General features: G+C 43.1%; 1 protein-coding gene across 7 annotated transcripts in view; it reads right to left on the reverse strand.

The window, feature by feature from the left end:
• LOC122806463 (plasma membrane calcium-transporting ATPase 1-like) overlaps window positions 1-23762 on the reverse strand; it is a 1798374-nt gene that overhangs the window by 186346 nt on the left and 1588266 nt on the right. For all 7 annotated transcript variants that reach the window (XM_044076929.1, XM_044076926.1, XM_044076924.1 and 4 more), the window contains one exon: window positions 3269-3375. In XM_044076929.1, the coding sequence (XP_043932864.1) occupies window positions 3269-3375 (107 nt within the window). The remainder of the gene's footprint in view (window positions 1-3268; window positions 3376-23762) is intronic.

The following is a 23762-nucleotide window of genomic DNA, read 5'->3' on the forward strand; positions in this document are numbered from 1 at the left end:
TTGCCTGGTTAACAGACTTGCTTAGTCACACACTATGCAAATGAAGGTAGAAGGAATCAAACTTTGTACCCTGAGCCCAGGAAGAAGCTCAATAGCTCAGAACTTTAGTCCAGACAGGGTCGGGTGGGATTCATCCATCATTCCAATGCCTAGTATCAATGGTCTGGCATCATAAGATGGTTCTATGAGACCATTCTGATTCTGCAGCCACCGATATCTCCTCACATTCCAATACATGAGCGGAACTGCAGAAACTCTGGCCTACATCAGCTCAAAAGATGCAAGAAGGTTTGACCCTACACCTTCTGTTGCATCCTCATAGAAGATGACTCAGTAACATCTCAGGATTCTCTTTAGAGACAAAAATGACGGACACAGAAGAGGGTCCACTGCTGCTCTAGTAAAGGCCATCCTCTTAGCTGAGGTCACTGAGGAGTTCTCTAATTTATGGACTCCCCTCACACCAATTTCTGTAATCAGAGGCATGTCAAAGACTGAAACGCTACCTTCATATCTGTCACAAAGTGCATCATAAATAGACAGTTGTAGAAGTAAAGTAATATGAAAACTTCTCTTGCAAGGCTTCAGTCACAATGGCTATCACTATGAATGCATAAGACAGCAAACTGCAGTAAACCAAAGGTGCTGCCCATCCACAGTAAATCAAAGAACCTTTTGGTCCAGACCAAAGACACTGATTTGCTATTCAGTGTCCTGAAGCAGCAGGGTCACGAACCTTGCAGACACCATTCATAACGATGTGACAATGTTCAGTCTTGAGGTTGTTAAAATCTAAGACCAGATAGAAATATCCTGTCCTCTATGGAAAAAAGAAGACAGACATGTAACCTAAGGACTCCCCATAAAGAATGACCAGCAATATGGCTCCTTTGAGGAATGCAGTCTGGGCTTGCAGATATCCTGGTGTCTGAGTGGGGTCTTTTCTGCAGCAGTCTTAAAAACAGGGCCCATCATAACTGCATCTATAGCCAAAAAGTCCCTCAAGATGTTTCACTAAGCTTGGCCAAACAAATACTGCAGCAGGACATGGAAGCCACTGTAAAAGCTGTAGTAAGGGTCTTAACCTGATTCTCCCTGATCACAGAATCAAGGTGATGCAGTGTGTTAGCTTCTCCAGTGTCTGGTCTATTAGAAATCACTGAAGCATGGACAAATAAGGCATATGGTTTATGGGTTCTGAAACCCAATGTAGTGGAAGAAAACACCTTTACCATCATATGTCTTGGATTCCTGGGTGGTATGGTAGTAAAGTGTGACATGGTTTCTGTGATGTATGGTGGGATAAAGATATCACAGGGGAGTCTGTATTGTCATGCAAAGATAGGATTTAACTCCATTTAACTTGGGGATTACAGATGACAACAACTTTTTGGGGTTAGCAGAAGCAGAATCTGGTTGTTCACAGACTGTAAAAATGTCATCCTTAAGACCAGGCTCCATGTGGGATTACAGCTTTGTAGTTAGGTAAAGTAACTCTAATCTAGTATCAATACCAAGGAAACATCCTGGATTTTATCTGCCAATATGTGCATAGGACAGGACACACTGTCAGCACACCCCTTGTGTACTTACTAGTTACATCTGCTTTTAGATGTAGATATATATATATATATATATATATATATATATATGTATATGTATATATATATATATATATATATATATATATATATATATATATATATTATACCTGGACTCCATGCATAATTGCTAGCATGTTGACTATCCAGGAATTTCCTCTATTAATTTGTTGTCAATTAACTGCAGCTTATGACATCACTGCATAAGTCAAGTGTATGTCAAAATAATATGCTGCCTGTTGAACTTAATTCCTAAATCCAATACTTAAGATGTTTCTTTTTTAAACATCGTCCTCCTCCCTGACCATGCTCCCCCTCTTCCAGCTTCTCCGCTCACCTATTCCTGACATCTAGTTTGGATGTTACCCTTTGCTGGGTGGACCCTCCCGTTTCTTGGGGAGTTGTCCTGAACAGTAACTCTCCACTAAGCCTGGGGAGCAGGGTAATCAGAGAGAGCAGCAAGCATGTAACCTGAGACTTGTCCCCATTTCATGGCCAGTCATTTACCTTAGTAATGACAGTGTAATGCAATCACAACACATCACCCGCTTCATTAACCCGAGATGAACTTCAAGGTTCCCGGTCTTCAGAGGTCACAGAGCCATCCAGTTTCCCAACATCTCAACTGGGATACAAGTGCTGGCCACGAGCTGCTTCATCCTATTTCCCTGGTTAGCCCCACCCAGCAACCCAAGTCCATTCTAGAACTCAGGTTGCCAGCACTGCAGACACAGGCCTGTCTCTTCATCAGTTCCATCCTCAAGAATGTGATACCTTCCATGCTGTACTGCAACCTGGACTTCATTACTGGTAACCAGTTGTACATCAAACTGCACTACGCAACAAAATCTAGCTTGGTCTATCATAAAACTCTGAAAAAAGGACCATCGTAAGCAGAAACCACTTGCTGTAACCAAGCAAGTACCTAGGTAGTGTCTAGAATACAAAAGCTTTCATAGATATTTGTCTGTATCAATTTATATTATCCAGAATGTGAAGCTTCAGATGTCACTACTTCAACAAAACGTAATGCAACACAGGAAGCTCCAAACATTTTATACTACTTTCCAAAACGCACTTTGTAAAATAATTTTTCATATAAATGAAATCAGCTTTGCTTACTCTAGCTGTGATGTACTCATGATCATTAAAAAAGGGGCCCCCTTTATGAATTCTTACCAAGTAAAATCGCCGAACATTAGTACCACTTTTTAGGGAAGAACCATGAGCTTTGGACTATTTAATGAACTTTCTCAGAGTCAAAGTATGCGATTCTGTAAGTAAATAAAACTACTAGAGCCTCTGCTGATACACCCACTAGACACTTGTACCAGTTTTTGAAATGGACCAAGGAGATAAGAAGAGGTGGTAGCATAGTCTACAAACTAATGGATGGTGTCTGTACATCAGCAATTAGGACAGTAAGCCTTTGTTATCTGTAAAAATACACCCCATAATTCCATGCCAATTGTAGAGATAACCAGTGTACATTAAATTCAAGAAAGTACACCTGTCAAGTTAAAACATTAAAACAAAAAATTCTAACAGTCACTTGACTTCTGCTAAAATAGAAAATTGGAGGCGGCAAGACAAAACCAAGCTTTAAGACTTGTGACACTGCAACAGCATTGATATGAGGGATTGAAAGAGAAGTGCAGTCAACATACCATGGCAAATCCAACATCTGCTTTCTTCAAGGCTGGGCCGTCGTTGGTACCATCACCTGTTACTGCCACAACCTGCCTCCTCTCTCCAACTGTACTGTCAATAATACCTGAAAGATAACCACTCAATTAGCTTTGTCACCTATGACAGTGAATGCCATTTACTGTATTCGGTAACCAAAGAAAAATAAATACATCAGCAAACAACAGCAGTAGTGTAGGGCTTGTGACATACAGACACAGCTGATAAACTTTAACCAGCCAACTACTTTTCTTAGAAAGTCAACAATATTCTAACAGATAGTTACCATACCTCTCAACCTGCTATCACAAGAAATCTGGACAAAGCCAAAAAGAATGACAGACAAAGGCCCAAAATAGGGACAGATTTTAAATATTAATCTTACAGACTTAGAAAGTTGTAGGAATTTATTAAGTGGCATCAATCCTCAATAATTTGCCAGAAAAAAAATCAGATTTTATGACGAAAAGATCAAAAATATGAGTCAAAAATCTGGACAGCTGAGAGGTATGATAGCTGCTAAAAGTATCAGTGAACTGGTAAGAATTATTTTCAGCATAACCACATTGAGTCATATATATGCCTTAGGAAGAGAAATGACTTTTTTTTTTGAGGCAGTGCTAATGACTAGTGACACTGCAGGAAGCAGTGGATAAGCGAACTTCAGAAGTCAATAAAAAAGGAGGTTGTAAACCATGGCTACAGTAAAAAAAAAAAACAGGTCAGATTAATGAAACAGTACAAGACCGAAGTGGCTGGTGCCATGAAAACGCTCACCTTGGACTCTGAGATCCAAATAATCATATATATGACTTCTTAGTATCATGTCCTTATGGGTGTCCTTCTGTATCACTGTTGCAGTATTCTTCACCTCTGCCAAGGATAGCCCAACATCCTGCCAGTATACCAAAGCCTTTAGATCTTGTGTGCACTCCATCACATGTATGCTACACGCTCAGGATGTAGGGCATCAAAAGGTAGCGTACAGACACAGTTACCCAGAACGTCTTTGTTTGCAGTCATCTGAACTCCATCATCGATCGTCAGTCTGCACGTCCTTTGCTGTGCTGATACCTAGCCAGCAGAAAAGTGCCCATTGGGGTCTTTTTTTTTTTTTTCTACTGTTCGTCTTTTTTACTTTTGGTTACCTGGAAGTCAAGTCATCCAAGAAGGAAAAATGTCAGTGTGGGATGCAGATTTGCCATAAGGATCACCATGAACAGTGCTTCTTTTGTTTAGGTGCTTCCGACGACCATACCGTCCTCTTATTTTGATTTTTCACAGAGACAGGTCATCTATTCGTACTAATCTTTCTTTTATGCCCAAGGATGTTAAATTGTCCTTAAATCACAGTACAACTCCCTTCATTTTTTTCTTCTCCACAGTCCGCTTGTGAGAGGGTTCTGTATGCCTTGGATTTGTGCAGACAACTCGGGTATTATTTGGATAAAACGAAGACCATTCATAAGTCTGACCAGCTTTTTATTTCTTTTCATCCCAGGACTTTGGATTTAGCTGTTTGCAAACAAATCATCTCCTCCTGGATATGTAAAGCCTTTTCCTTCTGTTATTCTTTTCACTGCAAGTATCTGTCTCCTTCAGTTACAGTTCATTCCACTAGGGCTGTTGCTTCGTCTGGTGCTTTCTTCAGGTTTGGACATCAATTCCATCCTTGAAGCTGCTACTTGGTCCTCAGTGCATACCCTTACTACACATTATAAATTGGATATGGTTTCTAGAGGCAGAGCAAGTTTTGCTAGGGCCATCCTGCATTGGTTTGTTGAGGGCTCTTCCAGCCTTCCATGCCCTACTCCTGTTCTTGAACTTTTGTGCTCTCCCCAACATTACAAATACTCCAACAGTAATATACAAGCACACATATTTGGTACTGTCATTCAGCTTGTCAGGCAGGTGACCTGCGTGGCCAAAAAATAACTGATGCACTGGTTTTGAAGTAGTACTTTGGCTGTGATGGGTTACTTCCTTTCAATTACTTCAGCATAAAAGTGAAAGAGGAGGTCTCCTCCAGTTCCAAGGTTCTGACAGCCATAAAATGGAAGTCAAAACCTGTAATCTGTAGGGACTCCAAAAAGTTGTCTTCAGATTTCTACGTGTGAACTTTGGAGGAGAATGCACTTCATTCAGCAAAATGCTCCTGCTCTGGACTGCCCTGTTGTCTAGATGTTAGGTCACAAGTGGATTTCTATGCAGAGGAAGGTTCATTCCTTGAGAGATTAAGCATACTTATCTGGGAGAGTTGCTTAAGTAGGAAGTTTAGAAGTCTAGTCAGCTGAAATGAAAATACCTCTCAGCCTTGTACCTTAGCACTAATTTGGCAGGATATTGAAAGAATCTAGTACTAGCAGCATATGTGCACAAAGTCTTTCCTTTGCTCCAGGACTAGGCTGAAAAATCTTGTACCAGGCTGACTTTCTGGGCAAGAAGAAAAAAGGTTTTATCATCTTTTTCTTGTAGTAATACTTTATTCTTGAAGTTCAAAAGGTGAAAAGCAACATGATGTAGGAGCTGAGAACCAGATGGCATGGATCTGACAGCTCTGTGCACCTATTCAATGGTAATGAAGTTGTACATACCCACTGCCTCTGGAAGATGTTTTTCCAAGAACTTGTGCATATTCTACCCTTCAGAGCTACCTTGTATCCCCAATAATCTGAGGTTGTTCCTCCAATGATTATTTTCTAAGTCATCAAGGTGTTCTTTAATCTTTGAGATTTCTATGTCCTGTGTTTCCACTTAAGCCTGCAACAAATGAATCACTTAAGCAATGACTGTGGTGACCAACAGTAGAAGTTCTTATGAAGTTGTGAGAGATTTGATTTCTAAGCTCTTCATAATGAGCCCTTTAATTTTGTTTGTACCTGCCAGCACTTAGGTTCATAGGTAGGTACTAGGCTATTGGACCTAGGGCCTATATAAGCCTAGCCAAATGGTACCCTGGCTTTTGCCACCCTAGAAAATTATTTTCCTGTGCTCCTGTCAAGCAGAGCCACAGAAGTGATCCCCGGGGTGAATTCCCCATCTCCCATCCAATCATCAAGATTTTTCTTGAAGAGTGCTAATGAGGAGCTTAGTTAGATATAGATAGGTAGTATGTTCCAGAGTATGGGAAGTCACTGGGACAGGAATCTATCCCTCCAGCATGTTCTGTTTATTGTGGTGACAACGTTTAAGTCCCTAGAGCGTGTAGCTCGGAGATATTGGGATTTCTTTACGTGGAGCATGTCCAACAGCTCTGGGTTTGACATAGCTTTGTATGTTAGGCAGAGATCACCTCTGAGTAGGCGATATGCGACAGAGTAAAGCTGGAGTTTTTTGAGACTGTCTGCATAGGGCATCTGTTTGAGGCCAGTAATCCTCTTTGTGAGGTATTTCTGTGGCCTTTCCAGTTGTTGTAGATGTCTTGTGAGGTACATACCAAAGAGGGCGTTGTACTCTATAATGGGTCTAAAGAGTGATGAGTAGAGGGGAACAATGACCTCTTTTTTCCTGGATGAGAAACCTTTTATGATGAGGTGTGCCATATATTAGGATTTCCTGACTACTGTGGCGATGTGATTATCAAAGGAGCGACTACTGTCCACCTGTGTCCCAAGGTCTCTTATCACACTTTCAGTGTTAAGTAGACTACTGCCTATGTGGTAGTTCATGGGTACAGAGTTTTTACCAAAAGGGATGACAATGCACTTTTTGGCATTGAGCTTGAGGCCATGGCTTTGACACCTGGCATCTGTCTCAGTGAGGCCCTTTTGTAGGATGTTCACATTGTTAGGAGTTTTGATTATGGCTCCTAGTTTGCAGTCATCTGTGAACTTTGTTAGCCAAAGACCTTCTGTGTTAGCCTGCACTTCAGAGAAGTAGATACCAAACAGGAGAGGACCTAGGACTGAACCCTGTGGTACTCCACTTGTCACTAGTCTGAAGTTGGATTTAGAGTCTGCTACTTTCACAGTGTGGGTTCTGTTGGTGAGCCAGTTGGCAACCCATCTTGAGACACAGGGATTTATACCTAGTTTAGTGAGTTTATCTATAATTCCAGAGTGGGGGATGGTGTCGAAAGCCTTGGCGAGATCTAGATAAACTGTGTGAACCACCTTCCCTCATCTACGGCTTTGGTGACCACTTCAAAGAAGTCTGTCAGGTTTAGGAGACATGATCAGCCTTTTACTAACCCGAACTGGGTAGGGTCCAGAGTTTGGAGATTACCAATGTCAATGTTTACAAGTTCCATAATGATACGTTCCATAGCCTTGCAGACCAGGCTCGTCAGGCTAATGGGGTGGTAGTTCCTGGGGTCCGTGGTGTCTCCCCCTTTGTGGAGTGGGATAACCATTGCTGTGTGCCATTCAGTGGGCACAAACCCTGAGGTGAGGCTATGATTGAACATGGCACTTAGGTGGAGTGACAGTTTGTTCTGCAGTTCATGCAGAACACAGCCTGGGATGTTTGTCAGGTCCCATGGATGCTGAGTTCTTGGCTTTGGAGAGTGTGCTTTTTACCTGTGCAGCCATGATTACAGGAACTTTGCATTCTTCCGGTATAGAGATGGGCCCTTTAGGGGATGAGAGAGAGGTAAAGTTAGCACTGAACCTATCTGTCAGGATGTTGGCAATATCAGTTGGGTCTGTATATTTAGTGCCATTGTGCTGTAACTCAGAGCAGATCTGAGTGTTGCCATTGAGATTCTTGACATAGCTATAGAATGCTTTGTGGTTGTCTTTAGAATCAGTGGCGATTTTGTTTTTGTAACTAGCTTTGGAGGATTTTATGAGGGATCTCAGCTTCTTACTGAGGCTGACCACGGAGTTCCTCCATTCATGAGATTTTACTCTTTTTTACAAAAGTTTCTTTCTTCTGTTATAGAGTATGTTTATAGCAGGGGACCACTGGATTGGATTCGTTTTTTTGGAGGATATCATCTTCGTTCTGTTAGGGATTGCACGATCCATGCACTCCTGTAAGTGCTTACGAAGTGCAATTGCATAGGACTCCGCAGTCGTACCTCTATTGTCCGTCAGCATGGGTGTTGTGAAGTTTGCCATTTCTGTCTTCAGAAGCGTGAAGGTGGCTTTGGATAAATTATTTAAGGTGGTTTCCCTAATGGGAGGTGGGGGTGGGATGTGGATGTCTAGGGTGATTTGCTTGTGGTCGGATCTGACCAACAAGGAATTGACCTATGGTGTGGAACACCGGTTGCCCATGTTGGTAATGACCAGGTCTAGGATACTAGGATACTGCTGCCTCTGGTGGGGGTGTGGATAAGTTGATCCAAGGCATTGGAATTTATGAATTCCAGAAAACGTTGAGCACAAGAGTTAGTACGAGTAGTTTTCCCAGTTAATGGTGGGGTAGTTGAAATCGCCCATTATTAGGGTGTTAGGTTGTACCCTAATATTTTCCAGTGTATCAAGAAATGAGAAGTGGGAATCCTGGGGCATGGTGGGGGATCTGTAGCAAGCTACAATTTGGATTGCGGTCTTGCCCAGAGTTAGTTGCACTTGGATAATCTCGGATGCATTATACTGAGCAACTAGCCTGGAGGTGTGGATATCCTTAATGAATATGGACACGCCTCCACCTTTAGTGCTTCGGTCCAGGTTAGGTGGCCGAAAGGTGTGGTATGAATTATAGCCTGGTAATGCAGGGGTGCTCTCTGGAGCCTTGAACCAGGCCTCTGTCGCTGCACAAATGTCGATGTTCTCCATTTTAAGGAGTGCCTCAAGTGAGTGCATTTTGAGGTTTAGACTTCTAGCATTAAGTAGCATTACCCTCAGATTTTGCTTGCTTGTACCTGTTACGGTGGTGAATTTGTCATTTGAATCTTGCCTAAAAAAGGCACTATAGGGGTGGCAAGAGCCTTAGCCAGTATCCGGAATCTCAAGGGTGACAGGTGCAGGCCATCTCTGGCAAAGCATCGTGGTTTGTCGATCATGTCATCCCAGGTAGACAGATACTGGATCCCCTTAGAATGACACCAGAAGCTTAGCCAATTGTTGAAGTCAATCATTTTGTCCTTGTACTGTGATATCATTCTGGGTGATGGCAGGATGCTACTCAGGGCTAGGGTCATACTTGTCTGGGCTACAAGATTAGAAAGCTCCTCCATGTCTCTTTTTAATGTAGTCCAGGGAGGTACGTCTCAGGTCCTTCACACCAACATGGACAATGACAGAGTCATATATGTACTTGTTGTGGAGTGACCTGAGTGCATGCGTTATGTGGCGGATCTTGGCACCTGACAGGCAGCTGACAGTAACTTTCTCCTTGTTTAGCCTGGTGAGTGGAACATCAGTGTGCCTGACTACAGAGTCACCTATGACGAGAGTGTTTGGTACGCTGTTATGCCTTATGGGCTGTGGTTGAGTGACACACTGAGTTTGTGGGCTATGTGTCATTTGGGTTGTGTTGGGGGGTGGAGGTTGCTTGCGTTTCTGCTTTGGAGGTCCCTGTTGCCTGGGTAGATTTTTTTGAGAGCCTCCGCGAATGTAGGTGTGTGTTTTGTGTTTCTATGCGTGTGTTTTGGTGGTGTAGGTTTTGAGGGACTATGTGATGAGTGTGGTATGATGCAAGTGTTTACCTTCTCCTCTTGACTGTCTAGTCCAGTCTTGGATGAAGACAGCTTTGCTTCCAGTTTGGCTATATAAGTGCATCTCTCTCAGGTTGTAGTGTTGGGTGGTAGGAGGAGAGGGTTGTCTGTGTACATGACGCAATTGCTGTACTGCTCCAAGATGCCCAGATTCATCAGTTAGACAGGAGAAAACACCGGGAGCTGACCCTTAGACATGCCTGGATAGGTGCTTATTTATTAAGTACTGAAAACTTTTCCTCTAGACAAGTGAGAAAAGTTGGGTGCTGTAGTAATTTGTAGCTTACTTAGTGCTGACAATGAGTTCTGAACAAGTGCTGAGCTCAATGAAACAGATTTCAGTGCTGAAACTAGAAAACTGGCTAGTTCTAATAAACAAAATTAAGCTAGAAGGCTTCCCCTCCAACTCAGAAAAGCTTGGGGGCTCAGAAGCTTACAAACAGTCCTGGATACAGAAAATCTGTATCTGGACTAGACAACTTACAGGAAAGGCAGGAAACAAGCTTAGAAACATTTTTTTTTATGTAAAGTGGAAAGGGGAAAGGAGGAGCAGAAAGTAACTGGGGTGGCCTTCTCAAATATTCTCCCTGGAATAGGTAGAATGAGGTAATGAGACTAGACTGGGAGGAGTGTCCCAGATCAAATTTACAGTAGGGGTGGGCAACTGCAAAGCCACCAAGTATAAAAGACTGTTTGTTTAAAAGACTGGTGAGGATGTTAAATTTATGTTCCCAGTCTAGATAATCAACCACCAGATCTGACGGACAGTGGGTTCCAGTTGATGACAGAAGTTTACCCAAGTCTTTGTAAAGTTGTGAAAGCAGACCCTGGTAAATTCAAGAACAACATGATATTCCCATGAAAAACAGGTATGTTGCCTTACTTCTATCTATTAGATAAGACTGACTGTTGCTACTTGGGGTGTAGAGCTCCACATCATGTCTCTAGCCACTGACTCCCTGCCGAGCAGCGATATATCCCTCTATAAAGCACCTAAAGTCAAAATGAACTGAGGCAGCCATTAGGTGAGGGACAAGTTTTCCCTAAAAAGTATGTTCAACTTATTTAGTTTTCTCTGTTAACCAAGATAGTCGTAGCTTGCCATGAGACTATGTTCTCTTAAATAGAGTGACTAGGATGATGGGAGGTGGGAGGGCATTCATAAGCATTTCTGGCTGGCTTTCTGTAGATGCTCGGGAACCAGTATCCAACTATGATGCAGTAGAAAACCAGACAGACTTGTAAGGATTGAGAAGGCACTACTCAGCTATCATGCCAGAACTGTGGGTAGACAAGGCTACATCTCACAAGGGCCACTGCCCTCATACTTCCTCTTAAGGATTCTTTATCAAATTGATTTTTTGTTATCCATTTTATGGAGGTAGTTTTCTTCGGAAAATACTGGACATCCTTTGGTCTAAGGCCATAAGCGTCTGCTTATTCTGTTTAAGCCCTAAGGCTTTTGGCTCTGTGGAGAAAGGCTTTCCTTTTAAAAAGCACCCAATGCTTGTAAGATAAAACTATTGATTTTTGTGTAAACAGACAGACACTGAAGGTAATAATTCTTCAATGGGATCTGTCCTCCACAAGCACATATGTTGATCTCCTCTTCGGGGAAGTCACCAGCCTTTGAAAGATCTCCAAAATTCACACCAACTAGTAAACTGCAATATACTTGGACTATACAAAAAAGAGCAAATGGATCTCAAAGTGCATACTTACCAATTTAAAAAAAAATCTGGATGAGAATATGACTGTCGACTACTTACACTTACAGTAAAAGAAAACAAATGAAAGAGGTCTTGAGCTGCCCTTTTTTTTTTTCTTTTAATAAGTCTCCTGCTGATGTTCACAACATAGGGAGAAAACCAGACTTGTTCTGGGATGTCCAAAGATCTGAAAGTCACATCAGACAGGAAGATATAAACTCATGACTAACTTTCCAATTATTATTAATTATACTGTAGAACTGATTGTTATGATGAACACTGACCAAATTCTTGTTCTTCTCCATGACCACATATCTGTGACAGTAACAGTGACCATCCTATACGACCCCAGGATGGCCAACATTTCTTCCCATTTTTCCCCCAAAACCTCATATTACACAGAATTACATTTGAAATCCTTTTTGCTTCTCTGCACCTTTGTAAGTGTACCTCGTATTCACTACCAGCTCCTCTAAATTCTGTCCTGTCTTCTTGCCTGCTTTTAGTCACGTTCGTCTTTGTTCCCTTTCCTCGTTTCTCTTACTTTCACATCAGTCTAAAACCACGAGGCTGCCCTCATCAATCCTGACATTGTTTTTAAGTAATTTTGCACTTGTCACATTTGGGTGGAGTATGTTCTTAACAAGTGTCTTCCACAGGTCATCCCTTCACCAGATGCCCACATATCCATATCTTATTTCCTTTGACATTGTGCAACCCTACAATGTAATTCCAGATTCTTAGCTGCTTTTGACAGATGTCCTCTATAAGCCCATAGCTGAGAGAGACACCTTGACCAGGCAACGTGTAGCAAACTTCTAATTAGCTCATCAGTCAAGTATAGACAACAGAAACCCAACTTCTTTCTTCCTTGCGAAACCCAACTTCTTTCTTCCTTGCCACCTGAAAAGGAGTCCAGAACTTTAGACACCATGTCCAAAAGGGTGTTCTCTGATACTGTACTGGGGATTAGAGCTCTCATCTTTGTCTTCCCCAGCCAGCTTCCAGTCCTCCTTAGAGCACAAAACCTTTCATCTGTCCTAGAGTCTAAGCACAAACAGAAGCTGATCAAAATCCTTTCTTTTATTTCACGATGGAATACCATTTCTGCCATGTTCACTATTTCATGATGCAGGCCTGCACCGCTACAAGTGTGACAAAGGATCTCATCCCTCAAGGCTCTTTTCAATGTCCCATTCAGGGGAGTTTGTACACAGCCATTTCTCCCAGGATTTGGATGATGACTTCTAGAAGTGAAAACAAGCACTTACTATTACTAAAGGTGTTTGAGACCCTTCTACTGGGTCTATCACTTTCTAGGCTACATAAATTCAAAGAATTAGAGTCCCAAGCACCAGATGGTTTTACACCCCCCCCCCCAAGCTGTGCCTGCAAAGTCTCTCTGAGGGTCATACTCACTACCACAGTGTCTACAGCCCTATGGTCTAGAGGGTGTATGGGGGGGTCTCAGAGTTTGTCCCAGCTTGGAGCACTATCATAAATGTTTTTTTTTTTACATGACTTTGCTCCTTCCTTAAACAGTCTGTTGCTCAGACAATCTCTGTAAATCTCTTTGGAAAAGCTTACACTATATCCCTTAAAGGGGCCATATAAGCTCTCATTTTAGGATGAAGCTGAAGGATTCCATTTTTTTCTCTTGCTTCCAAGAGACTCGAACCTTGCACCCTATTCTGAACTTCAAAAAGTATATCCACTACACCAATCTGTATGTTGACTTTCCATAGTAGTTAAGTGTTTACTGCAAGAGAGTTTCAGAATGGTTTCAATTAAGTAATTTTCTGGTACATCAGTGACTGGCATCCACACAGGAGATTTACTTTATCCACTCAGAGTGCACAAAAAGTACCATAAATGTAGATGTTCATGTGTATTCACTGCTGCAGTCATCACATTTGGGTTATCTGCCTGTAGGTAGCCGTCAGCCGGCCTGAATACCAGAGTCTTGGGATTTCTGCGTCGGATGCTGTTGCTTTTTCGATGACGTCAGGTCATCAGGGGTATAAAACATGCAGCTGATGCCATTACATCAGTTTTTCTTGCCCCAGATGTCAGGTGCCTCCAAAATAGGAAGCAATTACATGGTATGTAATACCCCCAGCAAAAAACAAATACCAATGATATAAGATATGCCAGACAAAAAAGATAGGATAGAAATCAAGAGAAGTCAGGGGGCTGGAGGGAGGATAACCAGGACTGCAACAGTGAATACACTCGAGCATCTACATTTATGGTAAGTGTACACAACTGTACTATGTTCTTCGTGTTTCACTGTTGCAGTCATCGCATTTGGGTTGATTCACAAAGCTAAGGAAGGGCAGAGGTAGTTATGAAGCATTAGGGCTGGCAATCAGGCCCTGTAAGGCTACTGTGGCAAGTCCAGCTCTGGATTTAGAAAATATAGGCAAGTGGTAGTGCTTGGTGAAAGTGAGTACGGAGCTCCAGGTTGCAGCTTCCAGGATGTCCCTGGTAGGGACTCCCCTGAGAAATGCGGTAGAGGTAGATGTAGATGTAGATGTAGCCCTACTGGAATGAGTTCTGATCTCCTGTGGGGTAGGTTTCCCATGGTGCTTGTAGCAGAAATGGATGCTGTGTGCTATCCATTTAGAAATAGTTTGCTTTGAAATGGCCTTGCCCTCTGCCCCTGCAGCAAAGCTAACTAGCAGCTGGTCAGATATCCTAATAGAACCTAAGCTGCCTGTGCATGTCCAGGGAATGCAGGATCCTTTCCCCTTTATTCTGAGGATTAGGAAAAAAGGTTGGCAAATGAATGGACTGGTTTAAAGCCACAACAGACACCACCTTGGGCATAAAAGATGGGTTAGTCCTGAGGGAAACCCTGTCTGCATGGAAGATAATGAAGGGTTCCACTGCCATAAGGGCCTGCAATTCAGAAACTCTTCTTGCTGAAGTGATGGCTAGAAGTAAAGCCGTTTTCCATGAGAGGAATTTTCACTCTGCTGTGGCCGCAGGTTCAAAGGGTGGAAGTGTGAGCTTTTCTAATACAAAGTTAAGGACCCAGGCTGGAGTAGGAGCTCTCCTTGGGGGTCTTAAAATTTTGGTTCCTCTCAGGAACTGTTTTACCAGAGGATGAGAGAAGAGGGCTAGTTCAGTATTATAATGAGCTGAGATGGCAGAGGCATGAATCTTAATTGAACAGAAGGATAGGCCTTTGTGGAGCATTTCTGTTAAGTAATCTAATATATTAGGTAAGCTGGGCACAGTTGTGCCCATTCCCTGAGACTGGCTCCAGGAACAGCATCTTTTCCATTTTTCCGAATAGGATTTTCTATTACTAGGCCTCCTTGCCTCAAGAATGACATCCAGCACCTGCTTACTGAGGGTTGCTGGTGTTGAATTCAGGGGATTAGCCAGGCTGAAACGTTCAGGGTCTGTAGCTGAGGGTGCAGAATCTGGCCCGCCTGCTGGGACAGCAGGGAAGGAGTCTGAGGCAGGAGCCATGGTTGTAGCACTGTCATACTGCGCAAAAGAGGGTACCAGTGCTGGCGTGGCCAGTCTGGCGCAATCAGGATTGTCCTTGGCTTGTCCTGTTTGATTTTTAGTAGAACCTTCGAGAGGAGTGGCAGAGGGGGAAAGGCATAGACTGAGAGGCTTTCCCAGGTGAAGGACAGGGCATCCACTTTCCAAGCTTGGCTGTGGGGAGTTCTGGTGCAATATTTGCTCAATTGATAGTTCTGAGGGGAAGCAAAAAGGTCCACCTCTGGTGTCCCCCACCTGTTCCTCAAAAGCTTGAATATTTTGGGTTCCAGTTTCCACTCGTGTGGGTCCATGAGATTTCTGCTTAAGTCATCTACCAGTGAATTTAGCTTGCCTGGCAGGAACTGAGCGTGTAAGTGCACTTGGTTGCTCAAGGCTGTGTTCCACAGAGCCATGGCTAGTCTGCAGAGTGGGTAGGAATGGGTTCCCCCCTGCTTATTTATGTACCACATAACTGTGGTGGTGTCTGTCTTTACCAATAGTTGTCCTGGAGGAAAAAGGCCCTTGAAGGTTGTCAGAGAATTCTGCACAGCTAATATTTCTTTTTGATTGATATACAGGTGCATTTGCTTTGGGTTCCATTTGCCCTGAATGCACTGCCCTGCCATGTGAGCCCTCCATACATTGTCTGATGCGTCTGTTAGGGTTTGGTCGGCAGGGGTTAGAATTAAAGGGAGTCCCTTGTTGTGGTTGCAGGCCTCTGCCCACCAAAGGAACTCTGTCCTTAGGCAAGGAATGATAGGAATCATTGTTTCCAGGTCCTGAGAATGTTGACACCAGAGACTTTTTAGGTACCACTGAAGTCTCCTCATATGCAGTCTTGCATATGGAATTAGCAGAATGCAAGAGGCCATGAACCCTAGGGCTTGCAGTATTTTTCTTGCAGATAGCCGGGTTTTGGTGGCCAGTGGACTGAAATAGTTAGTCAAATAAATTTGTTTCTCTGGCGTGAGGAATGCCATCTGAGAAGTTGTGTTCAAGCTTGCTCCCAGGAATACAATCTGTTGGCTGGGTACCAGTTGTGATTTCTTTTCATTGATGGTGTACCCCACTGAAGTGAGAAGTCTCTTTACAAATGACAGGTGCTGAAGTAGCAATTCCTGACTGTCCGCCTGAATCAGGCAATCGTCCAAGTATGGGTAAATTTGAATTCCTCTCTGCCTGCAATATGCAACGGCTGGAGCTAGGCACTTTGTGAATACCCTGGATGCAGTAGATAAGCCAAAGGGAAGTGCAGAGAACTGATAGTGCACAAAGCCTGCTCTAAAGCGTAGGTATTTCCGGCAAGATTCCCTTATGGGGATGTGCAGATAAGCTTCTTTTAAATCTAGGGTTGCTAGCCAGGAGTCCTTGGCTAGTATAGGAAGCAGCTGTTGGAGAGTTAACATTATGAATTTTGGAACCACCAAAAAAGGTGTTAAGAATAGACAGATCCAGGATAGGATGCCAAGAGTTTTCTTTTTGGGGGACCAGAAACAGTCTGGAGTAAAAACCTTGTCCCCTTTGTTCTGCTGGGACAGGCTGAATAGCCTTGATACTGAGAAGAGAAAGTACTTGCTATTGGGCCTCTGCCCACTGTTTTGGTGGGAAGTCTGGCCATCTGCTTATGGATGGGAGTGAGTGGAATTGGAATATGTATCCCTGGGAAACAATGTTTACGACCCATTTGTTTTGGTAATGTATTGCCAATCTTTGGCATGCAGTGCAAGTTTTCCTCCTAAAGGTGCAAGCACTTGGGCAAGGCTTGGAAGAGTTAAGGATAAGTCATTGTGCAATTTTACCATAGGATGGAGGCTTACTACTCCCTGTTTTGGACATGGGAGCACTCCATTGCTTAGATCTGTGCATAGCCTGAGACTGAAGTCTTGGTGGTCTGCTGCCCATGGGTTTGGACTGAGAAGGCCTGGAAGGGACTGGAAATGACCAGTTTTTTGAAGGCCAATGCCTACTGAATCTAGGTGACTGCACTTGTAAGAAATCTTTAACAGTTTGCATAGATTTAGCTTTCTCCTCCATTCATTTGAGGACTTCTGCTTTATTACCAAATAGATGCTCTTGATTTAACAGTGCATCCAGTAATTTTGCTTTGACATGATCTGGCAAGTTTTGTTCCTTAAGCCAAGCATGTCTTCTAAGAACAGACCCAGTGACAGCAGCCCTGCAAGATGCTTCTAAAGCATCAAACCCACATTGCAAAGTATGTTTATCAACTTAGTTAGCAGAATGCATTAACTCTTGTAAATCTTTGTGTTCTGCACAATCAGGAATCAACAACATTTTTCATTTAATTAGCTCCATAATATGCTGCTGATACTTTAACATATGAAACTGGCAATTTAAACCCCTAATGGCAAGCGTAGCAGAGGTGTATACTTTTTTTTCCCCATCTGGCTAATGCTCTGGAATCCCTGTCCGAAAGGGTATGATTTTTGGCAGTTGTAGCCTTAATGCCTTTAGATCCCTGGGAAATGGTCTCTGGATCCACAGTAGGATTCCTAAAAAGGAATTTGTGGGAGTCAGGCACTCTATAGTACCTATCAGGTTTCCTGGGAGCTGGAGGCAAGATATCAGGGGTAAGTCTGGATTCCAGGAAGACATAATCTACAATTTCCAGAACAGGAGGGATAGCTAGAGGCCTGTGGTGAGGCAAGCTTAAAAATTCCCTGAGTCTCTTTTTGGACTGGGAGTAGTCCTGGCTCTCCCAGCGGAAATGTTCTCTAAGGGTGTGCAGGGTTTCACCAAAGGAAAAATCTTCTGGAGGGTAAGCAGAGGGAATGGAATCCTCTGCATCAGAATCCTCATAGGTAGATAAGGGTATATCCTGGAAATCAGAAGGATCAGAGTAATCAGATTCCTGATCAGAAGAATCAGAAGGAAAATCAGTTCTGGGTCTAGTTAAAGTAATGAGGTTACTGCCTTTAGATCCCTGGGAAATGGTCTCTGGATCCACAGTAGGATTCCTAAAAAGGAATTTGTGGGAGTCAGGCACTCTATAGTACCTATCAGGTTTCCTGGGAGCTGGAGGCACGATATCAGGGGTAAGTCTAGATTCCAGGAAGACATAATCTACAATTTCCAGAACAGGAGGGATAGCTAGAGGCCTGTGGTGAGGCAAGCTTAAAAGGACTGGGAGTAGTCCTGGCTCTCCCAGCGGAAATGTTCTCTAAGGGTGTGCAGGGTTTCACCAAAGGAAAAATCTTCTGGAGGGTAAGCAGAGGGAATGGAATCCTCTGCATCAGAATCCTCATAGGTAGATAAGGGTATATCCTGGAAATCAGAAGGATCAGAGTAATCAGATTCCTGATCAGAAGAATCAGAAGGAAAATCAGTTCTGGGTCTAGTTAAAGTAATGAGGTTCTCGGCCATTCTAATCATTTGTTTTTGTGGCATGTGAGCCTTAGAATGTGCTTTGGTCATCGGTTTCCTAGGCGTAGTGCAAACGTTAGGCCTGGGAAATTCGGTATTTTTGGTTTGAAAGGAAGTCGTCGGTTTAATATGAAAATCGGAAGGCCTGAAAGCACCCTCAGAAGCCGGTGCCTGCACAGCTCAGGACCCATCCAAGGTAGATCCGCAGGTTCCATAGTCGAAGAAGCATCTCAGTAGAGGCCTGTGAATCTGTAGAAGTGGGTATCAGGGGCTGCGAAAGCACCTCACTGAGTACCGGTGGATGGGCAACTAGCTTAACGGTAGCGTTGTCAGCAGCCTTGGACCTATGTGGTCTGTCTCTGTCTTTATCCTTTCGTTTTTTCAGAAGATCGGTAGTCGGATGGCTTACCGAAGTCATTTCGGAGTATGGAGATCGAGAGCGAAATAATTTAGCTACAAAAATAGCACGATGATGAATACTTCGGGCATTGAGCAAGGCACAAAACCAACAGCGAGGGACATCGTGGTCTCGGCCTAAACAGGTGAAGCAGTAAGAATGAAAATCTCTGTGAGGTATTTGCTTTCCACAGGCAAGACAATTATTAAGTTTTCTGACATCGTTTAGAGCAAGAAAAAAGGATCCCTAATGGGGTATTTATCTTTTAGAAGACTTCAGGCCTGAAACTCAAAAAATGAAAATTTCAGGAGTCGGCCAACCGGCACTTGCAAACTGCTTCTGCTTCGGGCACCGCACGGCAAGAAAGACTGATGTAATGGCGTCAGCTGCATATTTTATACCTCTGATGACCTGACGTCATGGAAGAAGCAACAACATCCGAAGTAGAAATCGCAAGACTCTGGTATTCAGGCCGGCTGAGGGCTACCTGCAGGCAGATAACCCAAATGTGATGACTGCAACAGTGAAACACGAAGAACATCTTTTAGTACAAATTCCTGCTGTATGGTTTCTCTTACACACCATTACTGTTTACCAAGGTGCTAGCTACTGAACTAGAGGCCTTAAAAAAGTGAAGTTTATGTTCTCATACCTGGATGACTGGTTCCAAACAGCCTCATCAAGAAATTCCCTAGAAACAGTACTTGTAAGGGACAGGCTTTCCCTTAGTCAGTAGGGGGTGTACATGAATTGGGAGAAATGGTATGATTCTATGTTGGAGGGCTCCCTTTACTGGTGTTGAAGTGGAAACTATTCAGTCAGTTCCTCCTGTTCTCCAAGAGGACATAGGTCATGGTTTTTGCAGCCTGGTTGATAACACAGTGGAGGAGACAATCTTCAATTCTGTTGTGATCTTGGATTGACAGTGGACATAATCACTGTGTCTTACATGTGAGGACATAGGTGCATGCACTCACTGTTCTTCTGGTGACAGAACTCAGTTACCAGGCCCCGAAGTGGTGAAGAGTCTCCACCTATCTAAGTGGGAATCTGCCCTTCTTGCCACAGAGTCCATCACAGGTCTTTGATAATCCGTGCCTTACTGCTAGGATGGTAAACACATTTCTGCTCCTCTATGGTTGAGATGAGGTGGTCCTTAATAAAGATGAATCTCCACATAAACCAGCTGGATCTGTTGGCAGTCTTCCTTGCCATGAAGATGTTTGATGATAAGTAAAAGCTAGGACCTCTTCAGCCTCATCCACCAACCAATCATTATGCATTATCTGAGTAAACAGGCATCATTTGCAAAGAGGTAATGATGTCTGGCAATGGGCCCAGATGACAGCATCACACACCTGCAGTTATTCATAACCAGGAATAGGAATGTGCTGGCACATAGTCTCAGCCACTCTGTCAGTCCTCTCCAGTAGTTGAAGATTCAGAAGCCTTTCCTGCTAAGCCAGCAAGTATGAGGTATTCCTGAAACTGACTTGTTTTGCTTGATGGAGCAAGACAGCAGTATGTCAGTAGTGGACACTTCCTTCCTTTCCATACAGATGGCTTCTTGAATGGCCTACCTTCATTCCCTCATTTTCAGGGCTTTATTACATAATTCAGATAAGAAAGTCTAAAGCTAATTTTCCTTTTTACTTCATGGCCGCAGAAGGAGGTGGTCTCAGGCTCCTGGTACCTTCAAGTACCAGATGCTGTCTTATTACAAACCAAGGAAGTCACCTTTAGATGGAGCAATGGTTGACTCAATCTCAGGTTGATGCTCCTGCTTTAGAACCCTTAATCTCACTGACTCTCATGGCCATGGTGTTGAAAGTAACTACAGATCTTAAGAGTTTTTTTACTCTGAAGACAATTGGAAGATATTTGCATTTGTACAGCTTTTCCATATTGTTGATGTGGAGTCCTCCTTTTAAGTGGTGAGGGTCTTACTTCTCTTAAAGAGGTCATCCATTCAGTATACAGATGTCTGCCAAAGAGAACATTACTGCTGAAGATACTTGAAGGGATAAATGCCTCAAGCATATCATATAGCAAAGGCATATGCCTGAGTCTGCAGTCTTGGTCACAGAATTAGTATATCAAAAATTATAGTTGCCAAATTAAAGATGTGGACATTAAATTCATCAACACCATCTTCAGACTTTGATAGGTCAGCTAGTTTCTCCCAAGATTTTTATCCACTAGGAAAGACAGGGTTTTAGGTGGAGGAGTAATTGGGGGCCTAATTTCCAATCAGGAAGTACCCTCTTTTGTTTCAGTTGTGCAGATCATTTGGTTCTGTCTGGAAGCAGAGTGACAAGAAACTGTCAACTTTGAGGCCTATGCTGGATGAATGAGATTACAAGTAAATTCTGGACAAGCGTGTTTGGTAAGGACTAACATATTCAGCTAAGGTCTGAAAGACTGTCTGCCTTTTTGGATGCAGCAAGAACACTTGTCACTTCCAGGTGCAATAATGGCACTACTGACTATATCAGAGGATTAAGCAAGTATGACTCAGGATTTCCATTTTCCTTCCCTAGACACAATTTGTGGTGTTCCTGGGGGATAAGAACATTGGCTTGAGGTCTCATGAGCTTCATGCGCTTCTGGAGTTTCTTTAAAAAGATGGTGGTTGGGGGGGAGCTATATGGGGGAATATTCACTGTAGCTACTGCATTCAGAGGTTACTAATTTCCAGGTTCTTAGACTCTTCACAGTGATCTGTTATGCCCTTGATGTTAGCAGAAGTATGCATGCTAAATGCCTGGTAATGGAGATCCAGTCCAGATGTTGACCTGCTAAAGATGACAAGCATGTACCAGCCCTGGTGCTGGGATCAGCTCACATTTCATAAGACTAAAGTCCTCCCCTCCCAGTCTTAACTCCATCAAACATCACCTATTTAGTGGATGTTTAAGAATTGAAACAGTAAGTCCCACATAAGATGAGCAGGCAGATGCTGCTGGTCCAGATGGAAGGTGCAGGAAGAGAGGAATCTGAAAAATGTTCCCCCCTCTGTATGCAATCAGATGGTGAACTATGCAGATTTACTTGCTCTAGGATTCTTGTATTTCACAGAAATGAAAAGACTTATGCTTGCTTGAGTCCTTGAAAGAGAAAAACAAGCTGAATACCTGTTGAACAAAGAAAATAATCTCTGTAAAGGACTTGCCACTAGCAAGCAGGACCTCCTCTCCTAGCTTTGCTCTTTGGGACTCATGCTACCCTGTGGGGCTGAATGTGAGACTTTTGTGCATCAAATATTGAAGCTTTTCATCAAGATAAGATCAGTCAGGATCAAGGTCACCACTGTGCAAATGACAAAAAAATATGGTGGGCTTGAGTAGGCACACTTACTCTGCAAGTGATGTCATAGTATGCAACAGCGTTAGGCATGTGCATCCCTGAGCAGATTCCCTTCAGAAGCTGGAAATTTCAAAACTTCAAACTGCAAATGATAAAGATCAAAGTTCTGAAACTTCTAACATTTTGAATGGAGATCAACGTACAGCATGGAATGGGAAGTTTACCATTTTCCTCACTGTAGTGCGATCTTGGAGTTGGTATACTTATTTAGCAGAGGGTGTGGGGGGCAACAGCTGGGCTTGTCCCCCTGCAAAAACGTACATTTTGTTTTTTTTAATTACACCTTCGAAATTTCTAAACTTCGAACTTATGGTCTCGACTATTTGCATTTTAAAGTTTTGAAACTTTGAGCTTGTGAAGTAGATTCACCCTGAGCACAGGTGCTCTAGACAAAAATCAAAGAGCTGAACTATGAATGGCAGAGAACATGTCACCCATTAAACAGGATACCCAATATCAAATCATAAAATAGCCATCCATTCCTATCCCCTCTTTCCATGGATCTGATTTAGGGCACTTTCATCCTGGAACTTACCTTCCAACAGAAGCGATTTTCTCAAGCTATGCTGCACATGCCCCACAACTCATTCGCTCCGAAAACAGCCTTTTGGAAATACACCCTAGGTTTTCTTCAACTTCCAGCTGCCTTGCTGTCAGTGTTGCTGCTTCCTCCTCCTCTCTGTTGCTTCTGGATGGCCTTGTCTCGCAAACTCCATGCTAAGCTTCTTCAAAATAAACTGTGCACAGGTTAGTACAGCTGAAAGGAAACTAAAAGGCCAAACACAGATCTATTTGTAGTTTGGCTGCCCTACCTACTTGTGGTGTCACTGGTTCTGGTGCTCCTGACTGGCTGGAAAGATCAGTTGCTGAATGGTGGCTTTCTACTACATGAAGTTTCCTATTGGCTGCCTTCTACCCCTACTTTGTCTGGGAACTACATCCACTTCCATGGGTTCATTTCCCAGCAATACAGTAACTTAAGATTGCGACCAGACTTTCTCCAGCTCTATGTGGGATCTGAGTGCAAGTACTTCTATCCTGTAAGGAGCCTTTGTTGTTGTTAAACCAGCCCGTAAACACACACATGTAGCTGTAAATGTTTTTTTTTTCTTTGCCTTTGTGATGTCATTGCGGTTTCCTTCCCCAGCTTTGTGCAGTGAGCCTGGATGGCATTCTCTCTGCTGCTCCTTACTCCATTACCTCATAATGTGCTGCACAGGTTACTGTAACTTAGAGACTCATTATGGTCCTTTTATTCCCCTTTAGTGTTTCCATTTTCCACGGCAAAAACCTGCATGATGCCTCCTAATGTGAGAATTTTCACAAACATTAACGCCTTTGGATGCCACTTTTAGCTTTCTGACAGAATATTGATTCAATCTACTTTTTTGTGTGTGTTACCCACACCATACCAAGTAAAGCTGGTTCCTCAGTTTCTCATACATGACTTTAGCTTTTCCTCTTCATAGCACAGGCACAGTTATTTTGTCCATTAGGGAAACCTTTTCCCTGTAAAG

The sequence above is a fragment of the Protopterus annectens genome, chromosome 7.part0, assembly GCF_019279795.1.
Source record: "Protopterus annectens isolate FY-2018-M chromosome 7.part0, PAN1.0, whole genome shotgun sequence".
In the NCBI taxonomy this organism is placed as follows: domain Eukaryota; kingdom Metazoa; phylum Chordata; order Ceratodontiformes; family Protopteridae; genus Protopterus; species Protopterus annectens.